This window comes from Anguilla anguilla, chromosome 2, assembly GCF_013347855.1.
Source record: "Anguilla anguilla isolate fAngAng1 chromosome 2, fAngAng1.pri, whole genome shotgun sequence".
NCBI lineage: Eukaryota > Metazoa > Chordata > Actinopteri > Anguilliformes > Anguillidae > Anguilla > Anguilla anguilla.
The window spans coordinates 7,108,782-7,123,351 of record NC_049202.1 but is presented as its reverse complement, the minus strand read 5'-3'; the positions used below and the strand labels follow the sequence as shown (position 1 = coordinate 7,123,351).

Genomic DNA, 14,570 nt, shown 5'->3' with positions numbered 1-14,570 from the left:
TTTTACATGGAACTAAATGCCATAAATCCAACAAGGTTGTTATAAGCATGTCATAACGCCTGTCATAGCCAGCCATAGGAAGTAAGGAATTTGAGTTATTGTGCAATGCCTCTCTAGAGGTCAGCCTGGACATATTTTTGGACATAGGACATACGTGTTCTATGGTGTAAATTTTGAACGACATAGGAAGTGACCTCATATGACAGAAATTGCAGTAACCATCTGGCTAGAGAAGGGAAGTGAAAGGCCCCAACGCCTGTGCATTAGGACAGCCCCTCTTAACCCTTTAAGGTGTACAATCACAAATATTTGATTATAATGTTCTTAGTTGAACGTTCTACTGCTGATATGACGATCACAACTGGTAATTGAAAGCAATGGAGTTCTAGAACACCGACTTAGAATTTTTGGGGGGGGGGGGGAAATCCAAAAAAAAAAAAACCTACTCTTCAAAGTGCTAAGTCTAGTCCATATCACATGACTTACTTTGACTAATATATTAGTAATATGTTATGTAATATCATGGTTGTACATACGATTCATCACTAAAATTAAGTGGGATTTTTTTTGGCAGAGGTTTACCCCTTTAGCCTCACTGTATTATATAATTTTCCCCACTCCATGCTCTTTAAAAATAGCTTAGCCGCAATCTTAGCAGGTCAGGCCTTTCATATCCACGGTTCACACACAGTACAGATGTCTCTCGCGTCTGATGTCACGCAAAAGACCCAGATGTCATGTCAGACACACTCAGCGGTGGGGTGAGGGGCGGGTCTTCGGGAAAGAACATGCACATGACAGGGTTCAGTAATCCCAAAGTCCGGTGTCCACAATCAGTCACGACAAGAAGAGACGGCCTCTCTCTCTCTCTCTCTCTCGCTCTCTGCCTCTCTCTGCCGCTTGTGATAACGATGACTTTCTGACCCTGGTAGTGGAGCGAAATGTAAACGTTGAACATAATGCTGATGTCCTGATTACACGCCGACACCCAGAGCAACGTTTATGAATGTATGCATTTTCTATACTGGGAAAGATGACGGTGATCACACTAAGTATGTCATTTCATTCAACCGTACAAGGAAATGCCTTGTGATTATCTCCATCTTTCAAAAAGTCCGATCGCAAGTATGTGTTAGACATAAATGTGTCACCTGAATGCCATTTGCTAAATTATACTTACCTAAGGCAACATATTATGCAAAATGAAACCCTTTTTTCCCTTGCTGTTCCCATGATTTTGCAACCTTTAGCTGTATCGAAACAAAGGATCCAGTGATTATAACTATTTCACCTCGTATGCACCACAAGGAAAAATTTTCCAGTCGCCAAACGCTCTGGTCTGTCGCCGAATATTCTTGCGAGTGGGAGAACACGCAGGGGGGCGTCTCGTGACACAGCAGATGCAGAGAGTAGCGAGTGAAAACGGCAGTGAAAGGAGACACACACGGCTTCTGGGTTTATCGGTTTGGGGTTGTCAATTCCGTTCAGATTCAGGCGATGAATTAAAACTGATACAAAAGCTCACAGCAGTCCGTGACACCACACAAGTCTGGCAGGCACGTTATTCACCAAGCTGTCCATGTAAAACACTTCGAGCGTTTCAATTTAAAATAAAAATAGATAGTTGTTGTTATGATTATTATCCACTGACAGCCGGTTATTGTTGTTGTTATTATTATTATCCACTGACAGCCATCGCTACACAAATGGTAGCCTACTAGCGAGATAAAACACCGAGTCTTCTGAAGAGAAATGCAGCCCCTTTTGTTTGCATAGAACGCTCTTTTGTCTGTTACAATTTGAAGCTGAAACCGTGATGTCAGCACTGGATTCTTTACTGACACGCTCACTGATACCGACCATGTGGAGGACGTATTGTGCAGTTCGGTGTGAGTCAGGGCTGTAATTGTTGACTATGAAAGTATAAATACAATAGACTTTAAATTTAAAAAAAATGTGACATACATATCACATGAGCATACTAAAATTGTACTTTATTCTTTTATTTTTAACCCAACATATTTAATTTGTGGTTACATCGTTTCGCACTGTTGCAAAGTGTCTTTGTATATTAAACTGCGCATTTGCGTTTGCACGGCAATGGTCTGATTTCGGTCGTCTGTCAAGCAACAGCCTTAACGCTGACGCGCATGTCCATGTTCTTTGGCCGGAGGCCAAGAGATTTAGCGTGTTGTTCAACGGATGGGCGAGGTAAGCTGGTACGTGACTAAACATACTTCCTCTTTCAGACGTCGTCAGATGGGTTTGCAAAAACAAATCCTGCTTTGTGTCTGCAGATTTTAGACGCATTGCCTCACCCGGGGAATCGAACGCTGCAACCTCTGTGGGCAATCTGTACGATGACCAACTAATGCGACGGAGTGAGAAAACACATTACCCGTTGATTTATGTCTCCTCACGCCAAAAATGAAGGTAGCTGCAGTATACGAATTTATCCAGACGACTACCACTTTAAATTAGTCACATTTTTAATGACTCTGCCAAATTGTCTTCCGTTGCTTCGTCCAGTAACAACAAAATAAGTAATTCTCACTCTACCTCTAAAGATCCTGGCAAAACAATGACTAAAAATAATTGTAGTTCAGAATCATCGTTTGGTGTCTTCTCTTGGGCTTAAGCTGTTAGGAATACAGCACTTGCAAGCTAGCTAGGCTACTACTGATAATAATAGCGAATCTAAAAATACATGTTTACAACTGAGCAAGCATATTCCTCACGGTTAAATATAAGGAGTATTCGTGGCTATATGTTACTGCGATAGGTCAGCCCACTCGGTGAAATTGAAAACAGCGCTGCTGACTGGCCTGCTTGCAGTAACTCCAGTCTCACGAGGTCTGTTCACGCGCTGGAGAGAGATTTATGGAAGCACGGTTTGCACATCTGCGCCCGTGCGGTTTAAAAACAGCCAGACCTGTTGCTATCTTTTGATTTGGAAATCCCCCCTAGTCGCTGCAGAGAACCCGAATGCAAACGGCATTTTACGCATCCCGAGTTTCAGAACCTGCAGTAGCCTACCGTTTAGCTGCGTTGTTATAGTGATCCAAATGTAATCTGGGGTGTTTAAATTTGTGAATCGGGCCTGATCGTAGTCAGTTAAATTCAAATTCAACGTCCTTTGCTTTGGTTTCCTCTCCAATAAAAAAAGACGCAAGCTGCTCTAAAATAGGCTACTTTAATGTTAGTCTGAATGACGACTTCCCCCAGCCATGCCCTGTATCGCATAAAACGTGTATATTTTGTTGTATCATTCGTCACGGCACAGCTGATGTCACTCAGCAAAGTCCCGAAGTATGAAAACAGCAGTTATGTAACAATTAATGGTCTAACCTACATGACTACACAAAATGGAATCTTATTTGAAATCTGAATCATCCCGACGGTTTCGTGTTTTTAAATACCCTCGACAACCGTCCACGGTTTACGAAAAAAAAACGTATCCAGTATTGTTACATGAATAAAAGTCCCATGTTTTACCTCCCCGTAAATGTGCAGGAGAAAAAAAAGAAAGGACGCCATTTGCCTTGGTAACATGAGCTGTTTTAGCATGGTTGGCTGAGGGCTGTAAACTTTGTGACGCAGCGGTGGCATTCTTACTGGAATGTGGATTTGCTAAATGGGGCTCGAAGTGCCAATTACATACAGTCACTAGTGAGCATGCGTGGAGTAGTCGGGAACTGGAGAACATTGGTGACGCTACTGGTAGAGTCTGGTTGCTTAAAGGGCATTAACACGTTGTTGTCCGACAGCGATTTCATCTACACACGAAGTTCATAGCTTGCACAGGTTTTTGGTCTATTTTTAACCAACGGATTCATGTTTTACACGGTACAAATGATTTGGGAATTAGTGTATCAATTGTCATCCGTTCAAAAACTGGGATTTATATCAATTATTAGTTATATTTAGACTGTATACGGTAACGGTTTCCTTGCTTAGTGTTAGCCGAAGCGATATTTAAAAAAATATGCGCGCTAAAAAACGGTATTTAGCTAATACCACCTGATATCGATGCATGTATAGGCTGTAGATATTAAAAACACATACAGATACAAAGAAGAACAATGTTAGTAACCCTCTTTTTGCAATATTTGGCTTTTCTGCTTGGTCCGGAGTAAGCAGTTGTATTCCTGGCACCAGTTCAATTGATTTTTTGAAAAAGGGGGCAGAGACGGTGAGAGAGAGCATGCGCTAGAGGGGGGTTGTCGAAGAATCAAGTAAATAGAACTGGAGCTGGAAGCACAAGTTTAGTGTCGGCGATGACGTCACCGCTCCACATTGAGCTCGCAGCGTAGTAGTGGGAGAGATAGATAGAGGCGCACGGTTGTAAAGTACACACTGCCATGAACTTCTGTTTGTAACTTAATTGTTGTTGCTGCCGTCGGGAGGGAAAATACAACAAAAAAACTTTTCTGTGCCTGTTTTTCTTACTTAAAAATACAAGCAAATCGGTGGAGGGCATTTGGAGAAGTTTTATTTTCCACACTTTTTGGCGAAAGCGATGTCGTCCGCGGCGGTTGCTGCTTCGAGAAGGCAGTCATGTTATTTATGTGACTTGCCCCGCATGCCGTGGGCTATGATCTGGGATTTTACCGAGCCCGTCTGTCGAGGATGTGTCAACTATGAAGGAGCCGACCGTATCGAGTTTGTGATTGAGACTGCCCGGCAATTAAAACGGGCTCATGGCTTACAGGAGGGAAGATCTTCTCTTCCAGGGAAACCGCAACTCTCGGGTAAAGAGATGCAGTCGATCAACCACACGCCTGGAGATCCCGGATCACGGCCGCCACAGCCCCTGGATCGCTATCCCCTAACCTCCGACAGACCGCCGAGATTAGGTCCAGAGTATCAGTCGGGGAGGCAGGCGAACGGCATTCCTGTTCCGAACGGATTTCCAAAACCAGACGACCCTCCGGAGCTGAACAGACAGAGCCCCAACCCTCGCAGGACTAGCACGGTTCCCCCAAACTTAGTGCCTTTGGTTAACGGGAACATGCCCCCCGTACACGCGCTGAACGGAAGACCCGCACAAATGGGGATCCCCGGCACGTTAACGGCACCGAGCCCGAGCGAGCTCGGCGCCAAGCGGCCGGAGGACATGAAAGACAAGCACAGTTTATCGGACCTCAGCGACGGTCACAAGAGGGCTGAGGATTGGATGAACAAGGGGAAAACGGTCAGGGACTTAATGGCGCTGCATACTTTCGACAGCAGGTACAAGAAAGAGCATACGGCCATGCAGCAAAGAGTGATGGGATACGAGCCCAGCGCCACAATCTCCAAATCAGGTAAAAAAAAAAAAATTATGCATGTCTGGTTATCCGTGAGCAAGAGACAGGGGTGTCAGTCTTACGCCATGAGTCAGCCTGCTGCAAAAAAAAAAAAAAAAAAGTGCAGAGGGCTACTTCTGTTTATTTAGTCTGTGTTAGGAGGATTTGAATGCATGTGAGCCGTTTAGTTTTGCTTGCTTTGAAACAAAAACATTTTTTGCAGTTCTGATTTGTTAGTACGTCACTGCTGCACACACAACTCGTGTGCACTTGCATTTTTTTGCCTTTTGCATTGCAAGTCGCTCAGGAGGAGTGTGTCTGCAGAACGAACGTAGCGTGAAGTCATCCTGACATTTCGAGTTGCGTGTGCGCTTGTCACGAGTAGTGCAGTTTTGGTAGCACCTTAAAAACACTGAGCTTACACGTTGCCTTAACGCTCTTAAACCACCCCCCCCCCACCCCTTACCCCCCCCCCCCCCCCCCCTTCCAGAGAGAGGAAAGCACCCCCGAAACATGAAGAGAAAAGCGTCGCCGGAGCCTGATGGCGATGGCGGCCCGGCCAAGCTGAACGGCGAGGGGGGCCAGCCGTGGCTCCCGCCGTCCGCCGAGGTCCTGAAGATGCCCCCGACGGGGGCGCCCCCCGGCTTCCCCACGCCGCCCTCCACCATATCCCCGCACTCCCGCACCTCCCCGCCGGGCGAGGGCGCCCAGAACGGGCAGTCGCCCATGGCGGCGCTCATCATGGCCGCCGACAACGCCGGGGGCAACAGCTCGCCCAAGGACGCCGCCCAGGTGCACTCCACCACCCGCCGGAACAGCAGCAGCCCCCTCTCCCCGTCCTCCATGAGCCAGCGGCGGCTGGCCCACCGCGAGGGCCCCGGCGGGATGGTGGGGGGAGGCGCCCCCCACGTCCCGGGCCTGGAGCAGGCGCCCCCGCAAAGCATTCCGGACTCCTCTGTGCCCAGCAGCGTCCCGCTCTGCTGCACCCTCTGTCACGAGAGGCTGGAGGACACGCACTTCGTCCAGTGCCCCTCGGTGCCGTCCCACAAGTTCTGCTTCCCCTGCTCCCGGGAGAGCATCAAGCAGCAGGGGGCCACGGGGGAGGTGTACTGTCCCAGCGGGGAGAAGTGCCCCCTGGTCGGCTCCAACGTGCCCTGGGCCTTCATGCAAGGCGAGATAGCCACCATTCTGGCGGGAGATGTCAAAGTAAAAAAGGAGAGGGACCCTTAACTTTATTAGCATTTTTTTTTTTTTTTAAACAAACAAAAACAAACAAAAAAACAAACGTATATATACATATAAATTTACATGGCATACCATCCAAACAGATAAAAAGAGCTGAAATGGACTTGTACATATTGGACGGAAGGGAAGTATACACTTCGTAAAAAACAAAATAAAAAATAAAAAAAAGACAAAAAAAAAAACATGGCTGTATAATTTTTGATTTTTGAATACATTGTGTTTCTATATTTTTGAAGATAAAGGTATGTACTCATTATAATGGACTACTTTTTTTCCTCCTTTTTTTGTTGATGTTAAAAAAAGGCAAATTATCGATGTACTTTTAGGTCTGGTGGCAGTTCCTGTTAAACATAGAATGTGACTAATGCTACTCTACGAGCACTTGGCAAAACTGAAAAATGCTTCTAGCTGTACTTGTTATGCACTTGTTTAAAAAAAAAAAAAAAAATTGCCAAATACAATTTCTGACCTTGTAATAATAACTTAGTGTCTGTGATTGCTTATTTATTCTCTGCGTTTGGTTGAGGCGGCAGGCGAGCCGCGTTCTCGTTGCTAATCGCGGGGGTGTAGGTGATGCAGTTGGTTTTACAGCGTGGGACTGCGAGCAGTGGGAGAGTCGTTGGGATAAGTGGTAAAACGAGCAGGGTCAAAACTGACCTTGAGGCGCCGACTCTTAGCACGCAGCGCTAACGCTCCAGCTGGCTCACAGAGGTCATTTGTCGTGACATCGGTCGTTATCTTAACACACAACTTTGTTTTTTTTTTCTCCTCCTTGTCCTTTAAGCGCTTTACGTTCTAAAACCTAAAGTAGTAGTGGTGGTGGAGGTGGCGGCGGTGGTGGTGGTGGGGGGGCGGTTGGACGGGACGGGCGGTTTGCGCAAACATGCTTAAATCAGCACTGTTGGCTCTACAGGTCTGTCTTTCCAGTTTTCGACCTGGCAGTTTCGTTTGGTCGTCTTATTTGACGCTGCGTTGTGAGCGCGCTCTTGTGCTGTACACAAAACATCCAGGGGCTTAGTCGTTCGCTGGAAGGAAGCCTGAATAGGGATTGCTCATGCTGTGTATTTAAGTAGGTTACGTCCATTCCTGCTTCTCGCCCCTTTTCCTCTCCTTGGCTTTGGCCGACTCTTAGGTTACTAGCTGAGTTTAGTCACTCGTAACCAAGGGGCAGCTGCAGTGATTAAACAGTTTTCTCTCCGTTTTTCCAGGTATGAGTTTTGCCTCCGATACGGGTGGAGTAGTTCAGTTTAAACAGTCAGTCATTCCGTGTTTTTTTTTTTTTTTTTTTCCCCCTCTCCCGACAGCTTTAAAAAAAGAAGTTGTTTGGAGAGCCTAGCTGCCACGTTAAATCGTGTGTGGTTAATTTGATAGGGAAAGTGTTTTATGATATTTAGGAATTCCAAATGGAATGGCCAAAGAATAGTTTCCTTGCAATTTTTGAAGCCAGAACTGTACAGCCCAACCAACATAAATTTAAGGATTTGCACCCCCCCCCCCCCCCCCCCCCTTCCCCACCCCAGCAGCCCGTTTGCAAACCATGAAAGCATGAGGTGCAATGCAAACAATGATTACTTTGCAAAAATTTGTGAGTGACGCCATTGTGTAAGTCATTATCCCTGGATAAAAAAATTTGCTTACTTCAGCTGTCAGACATTATTGGATGCCACTGGCAATGAGATGCAGAGTAAGATGTTTTTTTATTTTTTAATAAACCAAGGCAATGCAGCTCTTCTGAGCCTGTGATGCAGGCTGGGTTTTTTACCTGAAGTAGCCTATTTAATGAGAAATACAAAAGCACATGGAGTTATTTTAAATATTTATTTCTGGTTTGGAAAAAAGAAAAAAGAACAAAAACAGCAGTTCAGCTGTAGATGCAGGCAAAATGGAAATGGTGATTTAAAAATCATTTTAATATTATTCCTTAATCAAATAAAAGATTATTGGATAAAATAATTTGTGGTGCTTTTTAGGAGATGAGGTAAACCAGTGCCGCCATTCGCATAATTATGTTTTCTCCAGTTCTGTCTGAACTACTCTTTTTATTTTTTCAATTTAAAAAAACCAAAACTAATTTAGTTAGCATACATGTTTACCACACACTGTTTCACGAGTTGGGCCTCTTTTAGATTAAAGGCCTTTCAGTGTGGGACTTAGGCCGTGTCCTTTGTACATTTATGTGCACAATAATGCACAAGGTCTCTTGGTCACGGTGTTACCTTGGACTGCAGTACACGCTGAGGTACGACTAAAACGCTAACGTTGAGAAATAATAGCCTATATATACTAGCCTACACACAAAAAAAAAAAAAAACCGTGACTGATCACGTGCATGTCCATGGAATTCCTGAGTCACATTCCCTCCTATCACGGTGCGGGAACAGAGCGCTCTACACGCCTTCTGCTGTTCAAGGTTGATTATACAGCACGCGGAAATGAATGGAGCCGGTATTTTACCGACGTTCACATGCGTTAACCCCTCAGGCAGAGTTTGCTTAGTTAACCCTTGCCTGTCCATAAATCACAGGACCCGCTATTAACACTATTATTTTAACGGAAGAGAGACGCATTCATTAACGCACTGAGTAATGCCCCGTTTCAAAACTAAACGGTAGTAACAGTAACTGCTTTGTTTTGCCTTTTAAAATATATATTTTTGGAAAATTGTCAGGGTGAAGATGGTTGGTGATTCGTTCTGATTCATTTTGATTGAGCGGCAAAAGTTTAAATATTATATTATATTTTTATATTATGTGTTTTTGTGATTGTTGGAAGTGTTAGAGTTAGAAATATTGAAGTAAAATTTGATTTCCCATTCCTTTCCAACGTAGGCCTGCGCTCATGGCTGCTTGGGCAGAGAATTACGATTTAATGCAGGTTTTTTAAATTTATTTATTTTTTAATTTAATGCGTTATTAATCTTGCTTATTTTCTAAGAGCCTAATTAAAAGTGTATGGTGGAGAATCACCTCTGTTTTAACCCCTGCACGACAGCACTATTTTCTATTCGGCTACAATTCTGTCTGTTGTGCATAAACATCATTAGGCGACATGCTGCAGTGTCATCAAAACAAAATGGTTTCACGCAGTGCATTGGATTTGTCCGAGGCTGCTTCAGGTGCCGCAGAAGTAGAGAAGTTTACTTGAGAAGCAAAGTACAGTGAGCCCAGTCTAAACGTGAAACGGGCAGCAGGGGTAAGTATTAAATTAGCATGGCGCAGACCTTCCACATCTCTGAAAGGATCTGAGTGTTCATTTTGGAGGGGGGGATGAGGGGCGGGAGGGAGGGAGGGAGGGGGGCACGGTGTTGTGTTCCACGGCCTGCTCATCTGCAATGCCGGAGCAGTTGCCGCTGCTTTAAATTCCAGCCAAGCAGAGACCCTGTTCCTTTTCATCTGTCACCGAAACTCAACACCTCCAGAAAGAAGGAAAAAAAAAGAGAGAGAGAGAGAGAAGCCCAGCCAGCCGTCAGAGATTAATAGGTCCACTCAAGTTACGTTACGTGGCCAGAGAGGATCATGGGACTTTTTTTTTTCCTTTTCTTTTGTGTGTTTTCACAGCTGCCCTTTTCCTTTTTCGCCCTCTGTCACCATTCCATCCCAGTTATTTATTTTGCTTCAATACGCTGAACTTTTATGGCTTGATAAGAGGGGTGGGGGGGAGGCTTACGAAACGCAATGAGTCTGCATCTTTTTGGAGGTTAGTCTTCCAAGGTCTTGCCAAGTTATAATAGTACTAATTCTAAGAAAATAATAATATTTAATAATATAATCTTAAATGGTTAGTTTATGGTCTACATTATTTTCCCACCCTTAAGAGTTGTCATAGCAACCTTAAAACGTGGTTTCTGACTCAGCCTAAGAAATGTTTTTATTTTAAGTTTCAGCAACCTGTCTACAACTTTTATTTTTAGTTATGCTGCTCAGACAGACACAATCACAGGGGGCAATCAGGGAAACTTTACTAGCAGAAGAAGCATAAATAAGAGTGGTTCTATAATAATATACACAGGTTATGCTATTATATTTTATTACATTATAGAAATTAGAACTGCGATAGATTCACATCTACATTATTGTAGATTTAAAGTGTTATATAATTATGCATTTCATTTTCATTCTGATATTTACAAATTGACTGACCATCAGAACCTGCAAATCTGTCTGAATTTATCAAGCAACAGACTCACTGTCTTAATTCTTAGGAGCAACAAGGAGTTTTGTGGCTGTGAAGGCTGCATTTGGAACCCTTATGTAATCAGAACTACTAATGAAAAACGCCTTGTTACAAAATTATATGTTTATGCTGTTAAACTGATTCACAAGGACCACTACAGAAAGCCAAATGTTCAGTATGCCAGAACATGCACGGTTCACTTGAGCACGAAATACCCATTTTGCCTCGATTCATATAACATAACTATGTGTTTACATAATGCATGAAAACAAGACTAGAGGTAAACGAGTTTCCCTCACATTTATTTTTCATATATTGACTTAGACATTTTCTTCTTTTTTTTTTTTTTTTTACGTTTTACTAATGACTTACAGTAGGTCTTGTATGAAAGGAGAACATTCTTCTCACTTTCTGTGTCCGGCCCACTTGAAACATGCACTTCCCAAAAAATTTTTCACCTCATATTCTTAGCACGTCAAAATATTTGGCCTGGAGGATATTTACACAGTTGTGTGCTGTTACCTTCCAAAGTACGAGTGGGCTTGGCATGATTGGAGCCAACATACATACTGAGAATAGTTACGTGGCCAATATTTAAACACTGGTGCACCGTATTACAACTGTGGCGCACTGTGTAGTAGTACATTATAGTTTCTTACGTCTAGATTTAGTTTGATAAATGTATAGAGTGTATGTCTTTATTAATTTAGCCATCACTATATTAATACACTGGTATCAATCCTCTGCGGGTTAAAAAAAATATTTCAGATGTTTTGTTTATGTTCTCTCAAAAATCATTCAACCAAGGGAACGAGTCTGGCCGAACGATAATGCGGGGTAGTGTTCCAGAAGGTCACCGACCCGATATAACATCCACCCGTTGCGATAAAAAAAAAAACCAAGGCTGGCGGCAGGCGAACATGTTGCATGTGCACAGTGAATCGCCACGTCAGCGAATTGCAACATTTCGCCTCGCGGTTCTTGGAAAACCAGCGGGCTTCAGTTCTCGCTGCGTTAAAAAAGCGCGCCCGTCTTGGAGTGAAAAACGCTCCTTCCCACATTCCAGGGTTCCTGTGCTGCTTCGGTCACAAGGAAAAACTGAAAAGAACGCGAGTGGGTGGGGAGGGGAATATCACCAGCTGCACTCACTATAATTAGACGGAAAACAGACGAGACGCTGCCGCCATTAATCACCGGCATCCAACTCCAAGAAAGGAATTTGTGTTCTGTTGACTTGAAGCCTTTATCTGGAAAGGGGTTATGCTGAACCAAATATAGTGATCGTACACTCTTTGAACTTTTGGAGCGTCACACTCTGGCTCTGTTGCCTGGTTACAGTATTTTTTTTTTGTATTTTTGTACAGTAAACAGAAGGTATCTGGATGTGCCTTGTCAATCTGTTTGCAGGGAACATCAGTTATCTAATGGACCGTGTCTTGGGTATTTTATTGCCCAGCCGTGGAAGAAGAGCACGGAACCTGGAAATATCAATGAAATCGAGGCATGGGCAATCGATAACAAACCTAAGCAAATAATCTGCAGTTTTACAGACGTGCTTTTCACTGGAAATCAGTGCAAAGTACAATGACCCGGCATTTCTGAGTTGAGCGTAAATATAAAACGTTAGCCTATCGTACGGTGGACTAGTATACAAAGCCAAGTTGTTGCACAAGGAAATGTTTACCGCCGTGTGTTCTTATCAGTTTGAATACCTGAGATGAACAATGGGCAGTAATCACTTGGTCCATGGTCAAGTACGTAGTGACCCTGACATATAGAGGGACAGATTGTCCTTTCATTCAAAATAAGCCTTATGATAGCGCTTTGGAAACACTGTTGGCCATGCTATCCTCCAAAGTCAAACAATTTCACTGAAATGACACAAACATTTAAACATGCATCCAGCGTAGTCTCCTAGCTGATTATATCTTCTAAACAAACTGTGCAGGCAGCAAAGAAAGACTTTTTTTTAAAAAGAATATTAAATTACACTTGAATTTAGTTTTTTCTAATTAAATATTTTTAAGTTTCAGTAGTTAACTCATTTTTGACTGTTGCTAGACTCCTTTAAACACCAAAGCCCCAGAAAAAGCAGAATAAAGATGGCAGAAATACTTATTTCAGTAGTTCTTAGTTCAAAACAAACAAAAAATCCTTTAAGTATGAGCCCAGTCAATTTTATTCTTTGCCTTTTATATTTGCCTTGATGTATTTCCTTTTAATAAGAACTTCAATTAGTGACTGAGAACTGGCAGCGTGGCTGTATATTGCTAAATAAGGGCGGATTATTCCGGTTTCTTTCTCTTTTTTTTGTCCAAGTTGGGTTTGCGCAGAGGCTTGGTTTTTCTCTGCTAGACTGACTGTTGCTTTGAAGCCTTTCGTCCTTTCTTGGGGAGAACGATCTTCAGTAGATATTTCACATCGTGCCTGGCCTTAATGTTTGCCAGCCATCGCAAGGACAAACTAACTAACTGGGGAATCGCTCCTCGGGAGCTAGAATGCAGAGACTGATTTTCTGTGTAGTTTGAGACGCTTATGCAGCCTTCCCGATCTATAAATGTAAACTTTGCAATTAAACATCCAATGGCTATACACTGGAACACTAGGTTAGTTCTCTTTCGGGAGAAATAAATAAATAAATAAAATATAACTTCCGCGACCTCATTTGTTAATGTGTAACAACCCCCTTCAGCTTCCAGTGTTTGATTAGCCTTGCGCAATCTCTTCTGCCGTTAAACCAAAGTAGGGCTTTGAACTGCAGTAGCATCGTTTTTTATTTCATTAAATGGATGAAGCCGTTAGCGTGAAACCAATTTAGATTCACGGCGCTAGATGACGTCAAACTCAACGTGAAGCCTTCCTGTGTGACTGCGTTTTTCAAACTCATACAGCTGAGGAGCGGTTTATATTTTTTTTTAAATCAAATGATTGAGGCAACAGTGATTTTGTGTGCTGGTTTTTTTCTTTACAACAGTAGGGGGAGGAGGGTGTTGCCTAAAGTTGGATGAACACTTCTGGTCAGGTGGAAGTTATATAATCACCCATTTCTGGAACTGAACTGATTATATACGCAGAAGCTGCCAGATATGAAATATGAATTTTAATGTACAATAACATTTTCGTCGAGCTCTCAATCATGGTAAGATTTTAATTGCAGCTATGCAGTGCAGAATGCTAGCTGTTGTTAAAGGCTTTATGAGTTTTTCTTTTTAAACAAAATGTTAATGGTATCACCTGGTTAGCGACTTCTATAATTACAGGACTCTCCTTGCCACATCCACAAACCACTTATCAGGCTCACAGTACTCAAACTCTCCAAACAGGGAACTTCTGTTCCCATGGCGATGCCACCAGGAAAGCTGCTTTGCCCTTGGAAAAAGTTTATTTACAGTGATTTGGGGTTGATTTACCGACTTGTTTACCGTGCTGCTAACATGAAGCCAGACCAGGCAGGCCCTTTTCGCCTGTCGACTTATTATAAACCAAGACGAAAGGGCAGAGAGTTTTCCGAACTTCAGAAATCTTGCCTTTGACTTTGCTGATACGGTACGAAGCGTTTATCAGCGCGGAAAGGGGCGCGTGAAAAGGACGCCTCCCAGAGACCGTCCAATCAGCATCGGGCATCCCCGGCCTCTGACTGAAGGTCACGCTGCAATCAGTTGTTATGGAGACAAAGTCCTCTTCAGATCCATGCTCCTCGTCGCGTGTGTACATTCTGGGTCAATACGTTTCGTAGAAATGTTGTCACGGTTGTCAGTTGTTGCCATAGCTGGAACTGCTGTGACTTTTGCGGTGCTGCTGCACGCGCGTTCAGCCTGAATTGCATCTATTTTTTGAATGCTCACATCTGACAGTTCATTCATT

The 14,570-nt window shown here is 43.4% G+C and overlaps 1 protein-coding gene and 1 long non-coding RNA gene across 2 annotated transcripts in view; both read left to right on the top strand.

Annotated features, from left to right (window-relative positions):
• Positions 1-14,570, top strand: part of LOC118220779 — a 142,359-nt gene that overhangs the window by 50,399 nt on the left and 77,390 nt on the right. The gene's annotated exons all lie outside the window — the stretch shown is intronic.
• irf2bp2b (interferon regulatory factor 2 binding protein 2b) lies at positions 4,520-7,015 on the top strand. Its single transcript, XM_035404983.1, has 2 exons — positions 4,520-5,306; positions 5,779-7,015. Exons 1-2 carry the CDS (start codon positions 4,520-4,522, stop codon positions 6,516-6,518), a joined length of 1,527 nt encoding a protein of 508 aa, XP_035260874.1. The 3' UTR covers positions 6,519-7,015.

Bases quoted from the DNA above. Each gene is read 5' to 3' on its own strand.
- irf2bp2b (XM_035404983.1), top strand. From the start codon at position 4,520: ATGTCGTCCGCGGCGGTTGCTGCTTCGAGAAGGCAGTCATGTTATTTA. The intron at 5,307-5,778 runs GTAAAAAAAAAA...CCCCCCTTCCAG, and splicing joins CGCCACAATCTCCAAATCAG to AGAGAGGAAAGCACCCCCGA.